The 20,461-nt window shown below is 35.2% G+C and overlaps 4 protein-coding genes across 6 annotated transcripts; 2 read left to right on the top strand and 2 right to left on the bottom strand.

Moving 5' to 3' along the window:
- Positions 1-1,925: 1,925 nt before the first annotated feature.
- On the top strand, positions 1,926-4,665 carry FAP3 (Chalcone-flavanone isomerase family protein). 2 transcript variants are annotated; one of them, XM_039042385.2, is made up of 5 exons: positions 1,926-2,353; positions 3,194-3,295; positions 3,750-3,905; positions 4,049-4,263; positions 4,399-4,665. In XM_039042385.2, the coding sequence occupies exons 1-5, from the start codon at positions 2,146-2,148 to the stop codon at positions 4,555-4,557; spliced, it is 840 nt and encodes a 279-aa protein (XP_038898313.2). In that variant the 5' UTR covers positions 1,926-2,145; the 3' UTR covers positions 4,558-4,665. The 2 variants fall into 2 exon arrangements, with proteins under 2 accessions (XP_038898313.2, XP_038898314.2); XM_039042386.2 differs by having other exon boundaries at positions 2,025-2,353; positions 3,206-3,295.
- Positions 4,555-7,000, bottom strand: LOC120086007 (receptor-like serine/threonine-protein kinase At1g78530). The gene is given in 7 exon segments (XM_039042381.2): positions 4,555-4,704; positions 4,706-4,876; positions 5,173-5,306; positions 5,533-5,784; positions 5,872-6,210; positions 6,327-6,631; positions 6,845-7,000. Coding segments are annotated over 6 exon segments (1,122 nt in total). The 5' UTR covers positions 6,523-6,631; positions 6,845-7,000; the 3' UTR covers positions 4,555-4,674.
- A 1,822-nt stretch (positions 7,001-8,822) lies between these two features.
- On the bottom strand, positions 8,823-16,195 carry LOC120086005 (SH2 domain-containing protein A-like). Of its 2 annotated transcripts, none has more exons than XM_039042378.2 (12): positions 15,562-16,195; positions 14,343-14,540; positions 13,369-13,575; positions 13,172-13,261; positions 13,005-13,082; positions 12,742-12,906; positions 11,931-12,287; positions 11,461-11,744; positions 10,993-11,155; positions 10,388-10,737; positions 9,439-9,516; positions 8,823-9,193 (listed from the first exon to the last, which is right to left on the bottom strand). In XM_039042378.2, exons 1-12 carry the CDS (start codon positions 15,706-15,708, stop codon positions 9,127-9,129), a joined length of 2,184 nt encoding a protein of 727 aa, XP_038898306.1. In that variant the 5' UTR covers positions 15,709-16,195; the 3' UTR covers positions 8,823-9,126. The 2 variants fall into 2 exon arrangements, with proteins under 2 accessions (XP_038898306.1, XP_038898307.1); XM_039042379.2 differs by having other exon boundaries at positions 8,823-9,311; positions 15,562-15,992.
- A 2,368-nt stretch (positions 16,196-18,563) lies between these two features.
- LOC120086008 (Pentatricopeptide repeat (PPR) superfamily protein) lies at positions 18,564-20,429 on the top strand. The gene has a single exon (XM_039042383.2). It carries the CDS (start codon positions 18,840-18,842, stop codon positions 20,217-20,219), a length of 1,380 nt encoding a protein of 459 aa, XP_038898311.2. The 5' UTR covers positions 18,564-18,839; the 3' UTR covers positions 20,220-20,429.
- Positions 20,430-20,461: the final 32 nt, after the last annotated feature.

Raw genomic sequence — 20,461 nt, 5'->3', positions numbered from 1 at the left:
ACAAACACACACATGGGCAGAGGGTGTGGTCTGGCAGATTGGAATGGCCCGTGCGTGACAGAAAACTATACTAAAACCCTAATGGACGACGGTCTATCTCCATTGACTTGACAGAGACAAAGAACGAATAGAGCTTTGGAGGTGAGACAAAACCTAACACTTTGATACCATGTAATTTTGTATATTATTGAATAAATGAGAATACATAATCAACCTTTTACAAGGTGAGTAAATAGACATGAAGAACCTACTAAAAGAAAATACATAAATGGAAAATACCAAAAAGAAAAATAATAATTAATAATAAACCTTAATTGCCTTTTAACATTTACAATATTTATAGGGTGGAACTAAGAGAGACTATGTTTCTTTTTCCTAAAAGTTAACAATAAACTAACCACTAATTATGAGATTTATTGAAACCTGGGCTAGATTTGAAGATTTAAAAATACAAAGACTAAAATGGAAATGAGATCCAAAATAAAGAGGCTAATGGGTTTCATTCCAAAATGTGTAACATATTATGGGGTCTGTCGGATGGATGACCCAAAAATTAGATAAAAAATGTGAAATGACTCGGTTTTTGAAAAAAAATGTTGAATGACCCTTTACTGACGTCAAATTCAAATGAAATTACCAAAATATACTCTCGCGCACGCGAAAAAATAGTCTCGCTCTCTCTTCTTTTTTCACTCACAAATCACTCATCTCTCTCGTCTCTTGTTCATCGGAGTTGGTGACATCGGAGCTGCTTGCATAGAGTCCTCGTGTCGAAGAAGAAAAAGACGTACAAAAGAGAAGAAGTTGGAGAAGAAGAAGACGATGTGCAGAGGAAGATTTCTCGCACCGGAAAAATTAAGGAAAAAGAAAAAAGAAGGGCAATAACGTAACTTCACATGGTCATGACATCAACAAAGGGACTTTGACATTTTTTAAAAAAACTGGGTCATTTGTCATTTTGGACCTTTAGAATTGGTCTTTTGAACAATTGATCTCATATTATATACACCTAATCAAAGCTTAGCGTAGTGGTAAGATAACCAATTATCAGGTAGATAGTTTGATCCTCACTCCGTTGTTGAACTACAACTACTTTATGATTAAATGTAAACATGTCTAATCCTATGAATAATTTATGTAACTATCATTTTTTATTAAAAATAATAAATTAATTTATGTAAGCGTAATTGTATTTTTTTTAATATGGCCATTTTAACAATAATGCATGAGCGTAATATTTAGAAATTTTCAAAGTAAATTTAGCTTAATGATAATTGACATGCATTCTTTATTTCTTTGAAGTAAAAGATTAGATTCCTTTATCATATTATGTGGTAATTGACATTTACTTAACATAGAATTTTTTTTCTTAATCTTAAAAGAGATAAAAGAAAACATTTTCTTACCTAGAGATTATCAGCATAGTTAAGGTTGTCTTAATCAATTGAAGTTGATGTTTTTTTGTTCCCTCGATATTCAATTCCGCTTCTTGCTTCATAAAAATAGCTAAATTGTAAAATATCTCTAAACTTTGTCTATCATTTAAAAAATAATTCTTTATCTTTCAAAGGTAGTAATATTACCTTTGACATTTCATAACATTTCTAAAATATCCTTTAGAAAAATGGTTTAAGTCAAAGTGTATGATATCATTCTTTCAATCTTAATCCAAACAAGCGTCTTAATCACCCACGTTGTTTGTTGTTTCAAAGCAATGTCATATTCTGACATTGCTCATTCAACGTTCTGAAATGTTTATACTTCAAGAATAATTTTGAAAAAAAATGCAACTTTTTGAAAAATCTGGGTATTTTTCCTAATTTAGACGAGATGAGTCGATAGTAGAATTTCATATATACGTAATACTATCGACAAGAAGAATCAAAATACTAACCACAAAGCTGATAGTAGAATTCCGAATATAAAGTTTATAGTAACAGTATGAGTTAGAAAGCATCGGATAAGTGGATGAGGTAAAAATAACAACATAAAACTGTCGGTAATAGGACAAAAAATCCAAATCAAAAGCTACGCTTCTGGGACATTAAGACTAAAGAATCTCCTCTCTTATCCACTCCTTTCACTTTGGTGGAGAATTCAAATCCCACTCAGAGAATTGAAAAAAGAGCAGAAGAGATCTCTACAATGGCTGCAGATGCTGTAAACTCCACCCCATTAAGGCTTCCATCAGCCATTCCCACTGGGAAATGGAATTACAATCCCAGAGTTTGTCTCCTAACAAAACCCTCAACTCCTACTGTCTCCTTGTACAAGATTCAGTCTACTTTCTCTCTCAACAACTTCAGATTTTGTTCCAATCTCTCTCTCAAAGCTTCTTCTTCCCTTGCTTCAGGTAACGGAATGTCGAATCATGTTTTCCTTATCTGCTTCTTTTGAACCTTGTTTTTCATTCTTTTGATGTTAATGGATTGAAAATATGGAATGATTCTTGAGTTTCTGCATAGATCGAGCATTCGGGTTTGTTTGGATTGACTTTCTATGTGCTTAATAACATGTTTTTAAGTGAAAATTCGTCTTTAGAAAGTTGATCTAAGTAGACACTCTGTTTTACAAGTTTGGAGTTTAGGTTTTGATCCATGCATGAAAAGAAATTTGGTGTTGGAATCAGATGAAGTTGAGGGAAATGTTGAGTAAAGACTCTGGCTGTTTGTAATCAAGTGATGTTCATTCATGTGCCAAGTATCCAGGAAGCCGAAATTTTTAAGAATATCTAGGCCTCGGGCATGTTTGGAAGTGATTTTTGAAATGCTTTAAAATCACATTTGTTATATCCAAAACCACGTTGGAATGGTTAAAAACATCTCTTAAAGCGATCTTAACATGAAAAAAGTGATTTAAACCATCTGAAAATAACTTCCTAATATGCCTAAATTTATTTGGCATCTGTTAATTAAGGGTATTTCTGCAATGGTTGTTTGGGTAGGATACTGTGCAGATTGAGATATTGTACTACTTTTAAACCAATAATCTTCTTCTCAAACAATGGGCCACCAAGTCTCGTCTCGAAATGGATAGGGCATTGGCTTAACTACATCAACAACTGTTTGTTTTTAAATCCTGTAATCTTGTTGTCTAATAGAGTAGGCGTAGGAAGAATAATATTTCACTTCTGTTGTTTCACAGAAAGTAATACTGAAACCCTTTGCTCTTTTTAATCAATGGGTTACAACAGTTGGAAATGCAGGATATGTGGAGGAACCTTCAACCAATGTGAAATTTCCAACGTCCTTGACTTTGCCGGGCTTCTCAACGTCGCTGTCACTGCTCGGAACAGGCCAGTTCATTATGTTCCTACACTGAATTCGACTGAGGAAGACAACTGATTTTATGAAAATTTAAACTGTTAAAATCATCTGCAGCTCATATTTTTCCTGCAATATGTATAAGAAAACCATTAGAACCAAAAGCTCTTGTCATTGTATGCTGCAATTGATCTTTGGTACATGAGTTGCATTGCGGCAGCCAAGAAAATTTGTTTCCAGCTATCTAGAATGATACGATTTTCGACATCTTCTTAGGATAAAAAAAAAAATACGAACATCGTTCAAGGCGCAGCTCATTTGTTGTAAGATGTTGACTATTTCTACTTTGCGACATAAACTAAAGAAACTCAGCCTGAGATATTTATTATCCTAATGCTACCTACGAATTTTATACGTCCAAAATGTTGATACTTTTAACTGAACTATCCTCTTCCACCTGATCTTCATTAGCTGCAAATATTTCAGGTTACAGAGAGAAAATTTTTGCAATCATTGGTGTTAAGGTCTATGCTGCAGGACTATACATCAATCCATCCATCTCAAATGAATTGAACGCTTGGAGGGGACGACCAGCTGCTGCAATTCAGGAGGATTCTTCCTTGTTCAATATAATTTTTCAGTGTAATAACCGTACATATAAATTATATATAAGTGTATGATTATAGAAGTTATGGAAAGTGAGAGTGCTAGTTTCCTTTTCCATTTTTTCCCATTGCTTTGAAGCTTATGTAAGTAACTACAAGTTTCTTGTCTATCAAGGGCAGCTCCTTCAGAAAAATCTTTACAGATTGTTCTTGTCCGAGATGTCGACGGTAAAACTTTCTGGGACGCCTTGGATGACGCCATTTCTCCAAGAATCAAAGCACCAACACCGGTTGATGAATCTGCATTATCTACGTTTCGTAGCATCTTCCAGGGACGATCTCTTAAGAAAGGAACGTTCATATTCTTGACTTGGTTGGAACCTACAAAGATGCTTGTATGTTTGAATTTTAACCGACTTACATTCTCTTTTCTTTTCCTTCTATTAATGTTATTGCATAGACAGTCTTAGTTCATCTTCGATCAAGTTTCATTTTGCTTATTCTGATGCGGGGGAGTCGGTGAATTGCAGGTTAGCATCTCGGTAGATGGCCCACCAACAGGAATAGAAGCTACAATTGAATCAAATAATGTGACTTCAGCTCTTTTCGATGTTTTTTTCGGAGACTCCCCTGTTTCTCCTACTTTGAAGGCTTCTGTTGCAACTGGATTGGCTGGAGTTTTGAAATAGAACCACAATTTTCTTGTACTTTTATTAATTTGAATGAACATTTGGATATGGTTCCACCAAACAAGTTAAAAGTGAGAGATCGCAATAAGTGTAATACATGTTAGAGAAGGGACCGACTCAAGAATCTGTTACAATGCTATTTGACCTTTATCTGCTCAAGCACTTTGACAACCTCTGCCATTGTCGGTCGCTGAGCGGGTTCCGGTTCGAGACACTTCAATGCAATGCTAAACACGCCATTAACCTCGTCAACCGGACAATGACCCAAATTACTGTCAAGTACATATTCTTCCCTCTTCTCCTGAACAACTGCTTTCACCTGTCATTTACATGACACCATGAAAGTTAGACAAGGAATAGCTCGTTGTTCAACTATATATTCTTTTTTGTTAATGATGTTTCCAATTTATAGGACTTGAGTACTGAATCCATTGCCTCATGAAAGATGTTACTGCAACATCTGTGTTGTTGGTGAAATGAATGGCTCACTTGGAAACAGTTTACTCGAACGCATTGATTAAAAACTATCCATTTGAAGAATCAATATGAGTATCAACCAACCTAAAGGCTCTATGACTTTCTTCGGCTACTGAAAATGGTTAATGATTCACTTACCCACGTCACAAGTTTAGTTCCCTCTTCCATAAATGCCTCATCAGTTGGTTTTTTCCCTGTTAAGAGCTCGAGAAGTACTACACCAAAGCTGTAGACATCTCCTTTCACCGTTGCTCGCCCAGTATCGAAGTATTCTGCATGTCAAGGGAGTGGTAAAGTTGAATGGGAAGAATGTGGTTAATTGGGTAATTGATTAATATTCTAGGTTAATTCCCTTTTAATCCTACTTATGATAAAACTTTATAAATAGGAGCCTTCCCCTCTTGTATGAAACAATTATTACCACTTCAATAAAAGAGCACAAGATTGATTTTTGGAAGATTATTCCTTGAGAATACTTAGGCTATATCAAAATTCTACCTGGAGCCAAGTACCCAAATGTGCCTGCCACAATTGTTGATACATGAGTCTTGTCAGGTTCCATTAGCGTCGCCAATCCGAAGTCAGACACTTGGGCGTCCATGTTTTGATCCAACAATATATTGCTCGACTTGATATCTCTATGTATGATGTGTGGGATGCAGTCATGATGAAGATACGATATGCCTCTCGCTGCACCTACTGCTATCTTATACCGTGATGGCCAATCCAAAACCTTCTCATTTGATCTTCCTGCAGTATCATCAAAGTTAGGACAGAATAATGTGCTATGTCATCACTAAGAAGCTTTAGGAAAACTGAGGGCTTATGTATACATACCATGTAGATATTCATACAAACTTCCATTAGGCATTAACTCATATATAAGGAGATTATAGTGAGGAGCAGTGTAGTATCCGTGAAGCATCACGATATTCCGATGCTTTATATCTCCCATCGCTTCCAATTCTCTCTCAAATCCTTGATCTCTTTCTGCACTTCCTCTGTTCAGTCTTTTCACAGCAAATGTCATGGAATCACTTAGTGCAAGTTTGTAAACAATCCCATGGCCTCCAGAGCCAATGATGTCCTTGTTGTTTAGTTTTAGTGTTTTCTTCAGGAATGCATCTGATTTTAGGGACTTTGTTGCTGGAGACTTGAACATGACCATCTTCCCACCTAAGCATATAAATTCGCATTGAACTCGTTACTCTCGGCATTGTGTTTAACTTAACTAACTCTATACATTCTTTGAAAAAAAAGTTTCTGCTATTCAAGTTTGTAAATGATAATACCTGATATCCCATCTTCATAAATCATGTGTCTTCTTTTCCAGCGCTTGTAAAGAAGCAATGCTATGAAGATCTTTGACACGACAAAAGCAATGCAACTGATTGTGACATAGAATGCTATAGCCTGACCTCTATCCATCTGATTCTGCAGACCATGAAAATGATCAGAACAGTTTTCATGGAAGACAGCCTCAAACATATGACATTTCCTCCATTCAACTCTCCATGAAGGTAGCAAACTGACTCTCTTTCAACATGTTTCTCAGTTTCAGTGAGCTGAAGTAGCTGAAGGCTATTCTCTGCTACGACTATAAGATACAGAAAAATCTCAATAACACCAATATAGAGATGAACTTTGTCCAGCTAGACATTTTTCGAGAGAACAAGACATTTCTTCAAGAATGGAGCATAAAACAAAGAAGCAAAAGAGACTTTGTCCAGCTAGAGGATGCAAGATTTCAACAAAGAAACATAACAAAACCAAAGCCAAAAAGAGAAAAGTGCTGTACAAATAAACTTACCCGGTCTTCATCAGCTGTGACATGAACAGGAATGGAAACCAGAAGAAAAATAAGAAAGAGGATGCAACTTTGCAAGAAGATAACAGCTTTCCTTGAGAGACTTATAATAAATGGGAAAGGAAGAGATTGAAGGGTTCTTCATATCATGATTGGCTTATTTGACAAAAATGAAGGCTTTATTATTTGGTCATGTGGGTTTGTGTTTTGTCTGTACTTTTCTGGTTGACATGCCTCCAATTTCAATGCAATTTCTGTTAAAAAGAAAAATGACTCACCACCAATCACAGTCTAACACGTGTTTAGAAAAAGGGCTTAGAAACAGTACTAAACTTAGTCATTTTACTTACGCAAAGACTCCTCAAATCAAGTTGAAATTAATTGTTTTTAATTTTGATTTGCTAAGATCTTTCCCTTATCACGATAACACAGATAAGGTAAAAGTAGTTGGTTTGTCCCATCACTCTTTTTGTATCTACTCAAAATATTCTATTTCATTATCTAAACTTTACATATTGATTAACATTATTGGTTAATCATTTATTATCAAATTTCTTTACAAAATAAAATCTTGTGTCACAAAATTGAGAAGGATATTGGTGAAAAACACATAAACTTCAAGTTTCATGTGGTTGGATCCTACTGTTTACACTTACAGCCTCCCATTTTGAATCTTTGGGTTTCAAACATTTTAAACATATTTCCTTTTCATTTTGCTGCAGTTCAGACTTGTGACTTTGAGCAACTATTTTATTTATTTATTTATTCTAGGAAAAGTCAAACCTTTTCTCAGTTGAAAATAGTTTAATGGAAACCTTATCAGTCTCTGTCGGTATAAAGGAAAGCTTAAGGAAGCCCTGTTGATTCATATCACGAAGAGTTCAAATGGACCATTGGTTTATCAAAGTTCGATTTGGATCAATTTTAGCTTCATTTCATCTCGATCCATGAAGCTTCAAATATCTATTTTCTCATCATTTTTAATTAAACAAATAATCATTGTTCTCTTTATTTTACTTTCAATAAATCAATACGTAGCTCAATTGACATGGTGTTGATAAAATGATATGATAGCTTTGAGCTTGTGTATCAGTGGCTAATGCAAGCATGTAATATTGCCACAAGTTAGTTATACGTTGGCTAAAGGAAATATTAGGTGAACGGATAATAAGTGAGAAAATAATGATGATATTTTTTTAAAGAGGACTAAAATAGAGTTTTTTTTTTTTTTAAGATTTAAAGGGCCAAAATGATTACTTAGGGGGAAAAAAAAAGAGAAAGACCAAAATGGACATTATGACAATTCATTGATCCACAATAAAAATTAAACATTTAATTAATTAGTTCCAAAGATCTTTATCATTAGTAGTCCTTTTTTCTAATACACGTGAATGTCCATGCAAATTTATGTGCACCTCAATTATTTTCACTTAACAATCATCTTTGGAATCTATTTTTATTTATTTATTATTTTCAAGGCTCTAATTGAACCACTAAATCATTTCTAGTTCAATAATACTAATAGTCAATGCTAAAGTATTAAAAAATTGTGATGACCCTGAAATGATAACAAAATAGTAAGACATAAACAGTAGAGATCATTGAGATGAATAAATTAAAATATATCCAGGAAAGTTGGAGAAACCAACCATTGATGAGTTGGTAGAAAAAGTGGAGACTCAAAATAAAAGGATGAAAAAGGAATTGTCAAAACAAGCATCATGTGAAAGGTTGTGCTGTCATCCATGGATTCTGTACCATCTGTCCTTTCGTCTTTCCCTCAAGGAGTTGAAAAACTCACAAACCAAACATATTAATGGAAAAATTAGGAAGTAATACAGCTGAGAAAACCCCATCTTTTCTGGACTCTACTTCAATATTTATTCACATCACATGTTTTGGCTTTCTGTAACCTGAAATAATGGGATCTCAATATATACTACTTTAAATGTTATTTTCAAGGGCAGAAGAAGATAAGAGATTTCATCTAAAAAATGGTAGATTTTGAATCACTCTTGGTAGAACAAGTTTAACTTATACAGTAGATACTATTTAGGGGCTAAAAGAGAAAAATAAAACTCACAAGGATTGCCTGCTAATTCAAGGTTTTAAAACTGCTGACGGATGAGATATCCTGACTGGAGATGGTAATATGATATAATCGTATCTGACGTGCACGTTCTCATACAAGTGCAACTGAGACGAAGTTTCATCTACAACTTGTAGTTTTTTGTGAGTAATGTTCTGAAGAGAGGAAGAGTATATGAAGATGATGACTGAATGGTTCACCTTTCAAATCTTGGTTCTGGAATGGCTCCAACATGCCTATAAATATTCTTTCCCAAACAACTCCTGTATTCGCAATCACAATATGTACAACCGGTGAGAAAGTTCTGTAACTTAAGCAAACTAAAGAAATGATATGGATGGATACTGCAATTTTCTAATGATTCAGTGACTTCGAATTGTCCTGCATGTTTCCGATTTATAAACATTAGCAAAGCGGTCAGTCCCCTTCCCACAAACACGGGAACAAAATGGATGAAACGAGATTGAATGAACAGAGGAAAAGAATTCATAAAGGTTTTGGATTGTACCTTCCCAAACGAGATAGCTCGGGTTCTGCTAGAAGCATGTCCTGAAGACTTCTCATACTCTTCTCCCCTTCAGCAGAACTATGAAGAAAAGACCTTTTGGTTTAGACATGTAGGAGGCCAATTCTGCTTCTAATTAGGGTATATTATCACTAAATTTGCAACGGCATATAGGCCTCATCGATAACTTGCTGAGAATAGTCGACAAGACGTTTCGACGAGGCACCTTTTATATTTTAATGGAAATCCATTACATTCATGTGATATATATCTTCCTTTAGTTTGTTTTTCATTAATCCTTTTTCACTTGACATACTCCAGAGAACCATGTTCATATTTCCTCATTCCCTTTCAGTATATATCAGAGAGCATCAATGCCATCAATGATTAACAGGTTATTTCTAATTTGGCCAACTCATTGTTTCCTCCCCTAGTACATTGATCGGAATGCTATAAGGGATATATTAATAATTGGTTAGCAAAGTTGTCATGCTATTTGGTTATAAAAAGGAGTGGAGGAGGAAGTGAAGCATTAATTTTGGTGAGTGATTTAGAGTATGAGAGAGATCTTGAGAGTGGAGGATCCAAGTACCTTAAAACATTTCATTTATCTGGTAGTTCTACATCTTGAAATAATAGTTTGGTTTTGTTTTAGTTTCTATCAATATCATACATATATAAGGACATTTATGTTTTTCCTAAACTTAACTTATCGTTCCATAAGTTAACAAGAGTTCGGAGGTCCTACTTCTTACAAAAGATTTTAGTTATTAAGTTTTCAACTCGAAAACTTGAACTTTAGTACTTTACCACCAGGCTCCCTTATGGTTCTTCTAAACTTCACTTTAAATTTAGCCTTGGAAAGAAATTAATTAAGGGAGATTATCCAGCAAATATGGCATGATACAAGTTGCAACGTAATCTACAGGGATAAACAAAATGACCTTATTACCTGAAAATGCGATCAAGGGTAAGAAGTCTGTGATGAAGAGCATAATCATTGCCGACATAGGTAACTACCAAGCTACCAGCATCAGGATGAGGCCAGCTTCTTGAGGTGGGAAATCGAAGAATAAACGTCCCAGGATCTTGAAGACCTGTCGGACTTTGAAGTGATAATTCAGCTTCTTCTTTGGTAATGAATCCTTCAATCCACTTAGGTGATAAAGAACTCCACATTGCATTTATCCACTGTCTGGATAGAGTAAAAGCTACAGGATATAACCAACACCACATTCTTTCGAAGTTCTCTTGGGCCAGATACTCTTGACAACCAGAAATTCTTCTCAGCAACTCAAAATCCTGAAATTTATCAATATTAAAAAATAATAATAATAATAATAATAATAAAGCTCTTCCATTCAGAGGTGATTCCAAGGGAAATACGTCTAATTTTAGAGTTTGTTGGAAGTTCATTCAAAGTCCTGTACGAATTAAGTGCAATAAGAGACAAACTCCGAAAGCAAAATTTGGACAAGAATTCCAAAAACAAAATAAATCATTTCGAAGTTGAAATAATCACAAAGAGTAAATGTTTCCTAGAGAAAAGAAGAATACCTGCTGAGTGAGAGATCTAGAGCTGCAGCCAGCAATTCTCATGAATTGCTCTTCAATTTCAAAACCAACATTCTCCCAATGAACATGATGCTTGTTTTGTGAGATTGAGCTCCAAGCTTGTGTTCCCTCCTCTATTAATTTTTTCGACATTAATATTTGATGCCTGAAAGGGAAAAAAATGTAAAAGATTCTTTACTGGAAGAGAATTAGAATGGTGTATTACAAACTAAAAGTTACATCCAAGAAAGGTACGGCATGGCAAAATAGTCTAGGGATATCCAAGCTAGCAAAAGATTCTATGGCAGTTTAGAACCCACGACGAAATTGTATTGACGCAATGCATAAAATTTCAAATATAAGGAAACATATAGTTCTCTCAGACTGAAAATATTTTGACAAACTTTTCAGGTATATGTCACAGAAATCCCAAATGAAGTACAATTACCAGGCATTGATGTTGAAGGTTACCTGTGGTGCACGCATCCAGAATATAGGGAAACATGCTCGGCAAATTCCAAAATTTCTTCCTGTGACACAGAGGTTGCAATCTCCTTGAGCAGAAGTGACCTCTCAGATAAACCTGCTAGGCAATATTTGAAAATGTTCACATCTGATATTGGATTTTCATTGGTTGTAGTTCTATTTAGAGCTGAATGCCTGGCTTCAGTGCTCCCGGAGTCTGATGGGGAGGCTCCTGTTGATCCATTATTTTTTGGTCTTCCAGTTAAACTTGTGCCAAATCCATTTTCAGCCTAGAGCAAACATCACTTGTTGACAATATGACTAACAGGAGTAATAGACTATCAAAAACATAACAATTTCATTCACAATGCAACCTAACCAACTTTGCCTTCACAAAGTCTGCTTTTAATGATCAATTATCCATTATTAGAGTGCATGTTAGTTTAGTACAAAGCGAAGAAGTAAATGGCAAATACCCCATTAGCAGTAAAAGAATGAGAATTGCATTCCTCATCTGCTTGCCCTGATGAAGGATCATCATTAGGGGTTGGTTTATCTTGTCCCAACTTAATCCTCTTCAATAGTGGACTTGGTTTTTCTTCATCTACTGAAACATACTCATGTTCTGAGGTTCCATTGTCCAAACCAGATGACCTAGATCCATCGAGTGGATGGAAGGTAGATCTTTTCAACATCAAAGTTGACATACGAGTATTTCGACTCCTTGAGATACACCGAATTGGAGAAGAGAGAGCCTCGAAGAAGGGATACCCCTCAACTCTAGGTATACAAAATCTGATGCGGAAGAGCTTGTTATCACATTTAGAAGATAGCTGAAATTGTAAAAAAGAAAGTCATGGAGCAGCTATAACAGAGGCTGAAAAGAATAAGGCAGAGGAAATCTAGTTTAGACATGAGGAATTTTCTGTTCCTCGATGCTTCCAATTGTATAACATTAATTTACTTTTTAAAAAGAGATGATTCCTCATGGAAACAAGAGGGAAAGTGCATAAATAAATTCATAACAACAGTAACTGCGCTTGTGGGGGTAGAAGAGTTCCCAGTCAAGGAAATTATGATGTACATGATTCCTAATTAGCAAAACTTTCAAACATTTCCAAGACAAATGATAGAATAACCATGTACTGGGAACCATTATCTTCATGTTCTCTTGAAGAACTCAAGAAAAAATCTCATAATTATTAAATAGTTTTGCTGTATGGAAATTAGTTCAAGAATTTTGAAGTCCTACAGATAAATATCTTCAGATTTATCCTGCGTCCCTACCTGAGATATTTTTAACTTAAAGGAGGCACGCCCGTGCAACAGTTTGCTTGGTCTATCACTAGAAGCAAATTCAACACCATCATAGCTTGCCAAAAGGGGAGCTTCTTCATCACACGACTTCTCCACAGCTTCCCCACTTTCAGCATAGATGAGGGAGGCAACAACCTATCACATAATGAGTAACACTTCCAAACTGAGTGTGAAGATGTTAACCAAACCTAATTTACCACTACACAGGTCAAATTAATATCATTGGCACAAACCTCGAGTTCCTTCAGAACAGGATGGCCAGAGGAATCTAACAGCATGACATCCAATGAAAAATTTCTACGACAAGATGGCTGTGGTTCACAATGAAGAAACAAAATGAAAAGTGATCCAAAAATAACAATATGGCGGCCAGCAACAAGTTAACAGAAAGCTCCCTAACCTTGCCACCAACTATATTCCAGATGCCATCACTGCCCTCTTCAATCTCCATGGTGGAAGAGTTGTCGATAAATAATTTAACAGGTAGGTCCTGGCATAATAGCATCATATATAATTAAGGGGAAAAATTCTTGGTTTTGCCAAGAAATTTGGTTAGTTCATCTTAAAATTGACATTAGAAAAGACAATCTTCTGCACCTCAGCATAATGATCCCTGATCGACGAAACTGAAGGCAAGATTTTTGCATTATGAACATAGCCCTGCATGCTGTTGTCTTCACCATTATTGCCTAAAATAATCCTCCGCAAACCCCTTGGAAGGGTGTCTTCACTGAGTGAAGACGATATAGCCTTTTCTCCAACCATTTTCCCATCAATATGCAGCCTGACAAAATCGGTGGATACCTGAAAATGAAAAGTAAGAAAAAAAGCTCCTCTAACATTGCCAGCACATTTGCTAATGGGGAGAAAAGCAACCAACCATAAACATGTGCAGTGTGGTTAAGTATTCGCATAGCTAATGTCAAATTAACGTCGAACCACAAGTTCCACCATTTCAAGGAATCATCATCTCTTGAGATAACACCATCCAATTGATAAACCTCTTCTGGTAAAAACTATCTTTACATAGTTCTTCCCTGATTTATACATGCAACGGCACAAGCTGAAAAGAAATGCACAAACAGTCTTGGATACTAATTCTTGTTTCTTTCTCCCCACCACATCCACCATCTAGCATTCACATAATGGAGTACAATTGGTTACATATCTTCAGCATTCAATCACTTCTTTGTCCCGATCTTTAATTTTACTTTTAGACAAATGTTTGATAATATTTCATAATCTATGTTCTTTGTTAAGTTTAGAATTGCGATTCCTCAATGTTTATTGAGTTTCAATTCTTCATTTCCTAGATAATGGCACAACATATTTGGCACTACATTCAACTGTAAAATAACTACAGCAATTGTCACCAATTTGCAATTTCATTGACCGCAAGTTCTTTATAATAAATTGCTTTCCCTAAAACAATTTGTAACATATTTCAAACTGGAAATATGAGAATATAGCAAAAGTAAAGACCAATTTAATCAAACAACACAGTGTGGGAAAAAAAATATATTAAGCTGCAAAACTGGGCAAGTCATTGAGCCAATAATACTGCAATATACCTCACATCCAATGTGAACCCATTTTTCCATGGGAAAATCGATGTCTAGATATTCATGTGGAACTACATCCCCGGAAGAAGAACTACCAGGGCTGGAATCTTCATCAGCTTTGTGTAAGGTGTTCAAAGGCATAATCTTCAGTCTATTCCTTTCACTTAAAATGAGAAAAGGAGTCATGCCTGAGGAATCTAATTGCTCCTGAAAGAACTCATCCAAAAAAAAGTATGAAAATTAAAATGGTAATTAATCGAAAGATCTTTAGATTGTTTATAACATCCTTTTAATCAGATAACAAGCTAGAAATTCAAACTATTGACATACGAAAACCAAGTACGAAGGAACGATTTCATTTGAATAAGCTTCAGTTTAAGCTTATGTGGAAATATGCTTAATGAACATCCTACATTGAATATATTGTTTCCTATAGTGAAATAACCGGATTTTACCATGAAATCACTAAGGCTCCGTTAGATACCATCTGGTTTTTGTTTTTGGTTTTTGAAATTAAGCTTATAACTACTACTAATGAGTTTCAGTAATCTACTTTCTGTAAGTGTTTTTAAAAAGCCAAACCAAGTTTTGAAACTTAAAAAATAGCTTTTTCTTCTTTTGGAATTTGGCTAAGAATTCACGTGTTTCTTTAAGGGAGATGAAAACCATTATGAAAAATTGTGTGAAAAGAATCACAATTTTCATAAACTAAATGGTTATCAAATGGAGCATAAACAATAGTGATCACTGCATTTGAGTTAGGAGAAGAGTTCAATATCCATACAGATTCCTTTATAATGGTTTTGCAGAATTTCCAATGTTCGAATAATGGTCTTCAACTTTATAGAAGCACTCGACACTTAAAAGCAGCAAAGTATGTGGCTCCCTTAGGATTTACATGATCAGAGTAAAGAATCCCAAAAATTCCAAAAAAAAAAAAAAAGACCATTAGAAACACCTGGAAGAAAACTCAGCGTACACATACTATAAGATGCCTGAAAAATACGATCTTGATGTTCAGAATGGTCATTACATAAGGGTATGAAAAATTTGATCAGATGTACTACAAGCACAGAGCAGCCAATCTACCAACAAGGGGTGCTTCAAAACACCCACAAAATCTTAGACAAAGAACAACATATGATAACGAATACGAGATCAAGGGGGGAAAGACATTAAAGGGAAAAAATGAAACAAAACCAAAAGTAGAAGATGAGCAAAGTTAAACCTGCTGAAGGATTGAAATAGGGAATGTGGTAGAATTCATGAGATAAACCCAAAAGCAAACAGTAAAACAGCCATCATCTACATCAATTTCCAGCCTCAGATTCTTGAGCAGCGAGTATTCCTCGCTTTCATTCACTTCGCTACCCATGATTCTCACTCTTTGAACCCACAAACTCAAAAGGGTTCCTTTATTTTACCAAAAACAACCCATCAAGGACGAAACTCCATTCCCACTCTTCGACCCTTTTCGTCTCTCGAACCAAATATTTTACTCTCACAGAGAATGGTCTCTCCTTCTCTCTCAGGTTGTTCGATAAAGGGAAACGCAGCTTCCTTCTGACGGCTGTTAACGGTTGGTGCAATGTTCCGATGGCGCTAGGAATGGGTTTTCATCTGGTGGTTCGATCTGTACGGTACGCAATTCGAATGACCGGTTGTGATTTGAAGTTCGTGATTGAGCTTTGATCTTGTGGTGTGGAAGAAGATGATTGGAAGAAGGAATAGACTGGGGTTTGTATATAATGGTACTGCTAGTATTTTGGAGAGTGCCCTTACTTTTTATTTATTTGTTTAAAAAATCACTTAAAACATGGAGAGAAAAATTATGTTGAGGCTTTAAGGTTGAATGAAATCTTATTATTTTTTAAAAAGTATTAATCTTTATATACATAGTACTTAATTTTCATCGATGTGCCTACATATTCATCAAAATTTGTATATGATTTCGACGTTCGCACAAATAATAAATCGTCGTTTCTATTGTACTATAAGAAAACTTATGAAATATTTAAGAAAAAAAACCCAAATATTGCTTATATGAATATAGTATCAATAATAAACTTTTTAACTTGTTTAAGAAGTATTAGATATATATTTATTCATTTACATTTTTAAAAAAAATCCATCACAATCGAAAATTTATCAATATTTTCGTAAAATGTTGGCATCTATATTTTAAACTTTGATAGTAATTCCTTAAGTAGTCTCTTCTTTACTATTTGATTTTAAATTTTAGGGAATAGATAGGTTTAACGTTAATTTTATGGTTAAAAATATCATTTTAAGCCATTACGATTTCAAATTTATTCTATAGTCTCTATATCCTTTTATAATGTTTAAATATAGTTTATATAAATAAACTGTATTAGTTCATACTAATGCCCTTTTTTAACTTATTTTTGTTTTTGATATTTGTCCAAGAATTCAAATGTTTACTTAGTAGGAAAAACGTGACTATATTAATTGTGAAAGAATAAACACAAAACTTTCAGGTTGAATTATTTTTTAAGAAAAAAACATTGAAATTTGCCCTTCGTTACAAAAATACCCATATACTATAAAAAGTTACAATATTACTTCCTTACATAAATGTTACAAAACTGTTTGGAAGATAAATCTTTTTAAAGTTTCGAACATAAACCACAACTTGAAACAATGTAGCAGTGACTTCAAAGAGTGTGTTGATCCAAATTTACATTCTAGACCAAATCCAAACCCCATGCTCCAAGGATTTCCATTTGTTTGCACGAGGTTTTCGGAGAACGTGTGTCGTGGAGTTGAACTTGAGCTGGTGTTGATGTTGGAGTTGATTTGATGTGATGTGGTTCGATCTCTAATATTTGATTCTCTGATTCTCTCTCAGTTGGGTGAATATGCTTGACTTGGAGAAGGAAAGCACCGAACGTTCTTGAAGTAGAAGTCTTGGAAGCTTGGAGTAGAAATCTAGGTCTTCTGCCTTATAGAAGTGCAGCTTCAAAAGTCTTGGAAGCTTGAAGTAGAAGTCTTGGAAGAGTATTTGTGTCTTCAAAGGTTTTCTGCCTTATAGGAGTGCAGCTTCAGGAGTATTGGAAGCTTGAAGTAGAAGTCTTAGAAGAGTATTTGTGTCTTCAAAGGTCTTCTGCCTTATAGGAGTGCAGCTTCAGGAGTCTTGGAAGCTTAAAGTAGAAGTCTTGGAAGAGTATTTGTGTCTTCGAAGGTCTTCTGCAAGAGTCTTGGGAGTCCTCTGCTTGTTAGTGAGTTCTCTCTGGGTTTCTGAGTGTAGAAAATGTTGCCCTTACAAATGAAGAGAACTTCTCTATTTATAGAGTTTTCAGATAGGCTTCGTGGGGTTGGTTGATCCATGGGCCTGACCCTTGGACCCAATTAGTTGATTTTGGGCTTGATTTGGAATTTTGGTCCAATTCAACTTTTTTTTTTTTTTTTTTTATCGTTTGGATTTTAAGCCCAAATAGTAATATCAAATTGGACCAATTTAATCCCATCTGATTCATCCGCGTGAAGTCATCGAAACTTATCTTCAATTCAATTCGGGACATGTGTCAATTTCTAATTGGACCCAAAGTCAATGATTTAGAAATTCGTCGTTAATTTAGCAAATGACATGGTGACTTGTGATTGGTCCAAAATTTCTCATTCAACACTATTCATTTAGTAATTTGAAACGGTTACGAAAGTTCAATAATAATATTACAACTTTGAAAATATTGAAGTTAAAAAAACAAAAAACAACATCCCAAGGTAGAAAATAATAATAATAAAAAAATTATATATTTAAATCAACAAACAAACTAAAATGTTTTTGTTTATATTGATTCATGGACGTGAAAATATTAACATAAATATAGACATGTCAAAAATATGCTAAAAATTGATTTTTTTTTTTTTTTTTTTAAATTAAGATTATTTTTAGTGCAACTAAGGATATGATTCGAAGCACAAATTTCGAAGTCAATCAAATTATGCTAGTTTTGCCAATTCAAGATTGTCACTCTTGAAAGATAAAAGAAAAATAATGTGTATCAAAGTGAGTTTAGATGATTGGTATGACTTTCTTCACTCGAAATAAGATTTGTTTTATTCAAAAATTGTTGTTGTATTAAAAAAATAAAAATAAGATAACATGTAATTAGGTACAACCTATACTACACTTAATTATATATATATATATATCATCTTTTCTTACACACAAAAAAAAATATTTTTTTAAAAGATTATTTACCATGGGTTAGAATTTGATTGGGATGCACAAATACGTGCCGTCAAAATATTGCGAACTGGATTTGAAAGAAAACCGCTAAAAACCATCGGAAGGAAGAAACTAAGCTTCGAGCTTCCTTTGATCATTTCGTTTGGATACAGCAATGGCGGCTCTGTGCCTTTCTCGCGGTCTCAACCATTCACAATCCCTTTCCGCCATTTTTACCCAAATTCTCTTTGTTCTCAGTCGATGAATGATAAATCAAGGCACTGTACTGGCCAACAAAAACCAACTGCATCCACATGAAGACCCACAAACCAATTTCTCCCTTTCGATTGTCTTCACTTCTCCGTCTCCAAAAGGACCCAAAACTTGCTTTTCAACTCTTCTTAAACCCTAATCCCAGCTCTCCAAAACCCCCAAAACCCTTCCGTTACTCTTTACTTTCCTACGATCTCATCATCTCCAAGCTCGGACGTGCCAAAATGTTCGATGAAATGGAAGAAATCCTCAACCAGCTCAAGCAAGAGACTCGTTTTGCTCCTCACGAGGTTATTTTCTGTAATGTCATTTCGTTCTATGGCCGAGCCCGCCTCCCTGACCGTGCCTTCCAAGTGTTCGATAAAATTCCATCATTCCGTTGCAAGCGGACGGTGAAATCTGCAAATTCTTTGTTGGATGCATTGTTGAAGTGCCGGGAGTTTGAGAAAATGGCGGAAGTTTTTGTGGGCATTGTTAACTATGGCTCCCCTGATGCTTGTACTTTTAATATTTTGATTAATGCTGCTTGTTTATGGGGGGATTTGGATGCTGTATGGTATGTGTTCGATGAAATGCAAAAGAGAGGCGTAAAACCGAATGTGGTTACTTTTGGGACGATGATTTATGGGCTTTCTCTGAATTCTAAGTTGAAAGAAGCATTGAGATTGAAAGAGGATATGGTGAGGGTGTACATGATTAAACCTAATGCGTCAATATATGCTACTTTGATCAAAGGATTATGTGGGGTTGGAGAATTGAATTTGGCTTTCAAGCTAAAGGAGGAGATGGTGACAAACAAGGTAAAATTGGACTCGGCAATTTATTCTACATTGATCAGTGCGCTCTTCAAACATGGTAGGAAAGAAGAAGCTTCTGACATTTTAGGAGAAATGGGAGAGAACAGGTGCAAACCCGATACCGTTACCTACAATGCCATGATCAATGGGCATTGTAAAGATAATGATCTCGAATCTGCACAAAGAATTTTGGATGAGATGATCGACAAAGGGTGTAAGCCAGATGTGATCAGTTTCAATATAATCATTGGAGGGTTATGCAAGGAGGGGAAATGGGATAAAGCAATGGACTTGCTTGAAGATATGCCAAGACGAGGTTGCCCTCCAGATGTGGTATCATACAGGACACTTTTTGATGGACTGTGTGAAATGATGCAGTTAAAGGAAGCAACTTCCATACTGGATGAGATGATCTTCAAGGGTTATGTCCCTCATTCTGAAAGCATAAACAAACTCGTCGACAGATTGTGCCAGGAATGCAATATGGAGCTGTTGTGGATGGTTATAAACAGTCTTGGAAGAGGAAATCGCATGAATGTGGATACATGGGCTAGAATTGTTGCTTTTGTTTGCAAGGAGAAGCTATCAGAATCCTCCAACTTAATTGACTCATTGATTAGTTAACAATTTCACAGCGTTATCAGGGGATAATCTTATGATATCCATGTTTAAATTCTTGTTTGTCCTATCCTATCTACCAGTATGGACTTCTTGTCCTTGAAACTCAACTTTCATCTCCTTCTCCTTAGTCTGGGCATCTCAAAGACGAGATGTCGTAGATTTACAACACTTCCATGAAATTGATTTTCAATGAGCCAGAACAAACTTACTATCCATGTTTTGTATGAACTAGGAGATAGAGAGTG

The sequence above is a fragment of the Benincasa hispida genome, chromosome 9 (genome assembly GCF_027475165.1).
Source record: "Benincasa hispida cultivar pf3 chromosome 9, pf3_genome.v1.1, whole genome shotgun sequence".
In the NCBI taxonomy this organism is placed as follows: Eukaryota; Viridiplantae; Streptophyta; class Magnoliopsida; order Cucurbitales; family Cucurbitaceae; genus Benincasa; species Benincasa hispida.
Note: the sequence above shows the minus strand (reverse complement) of the source record. Positions and strands in the feature narration are given on the sequence as shown.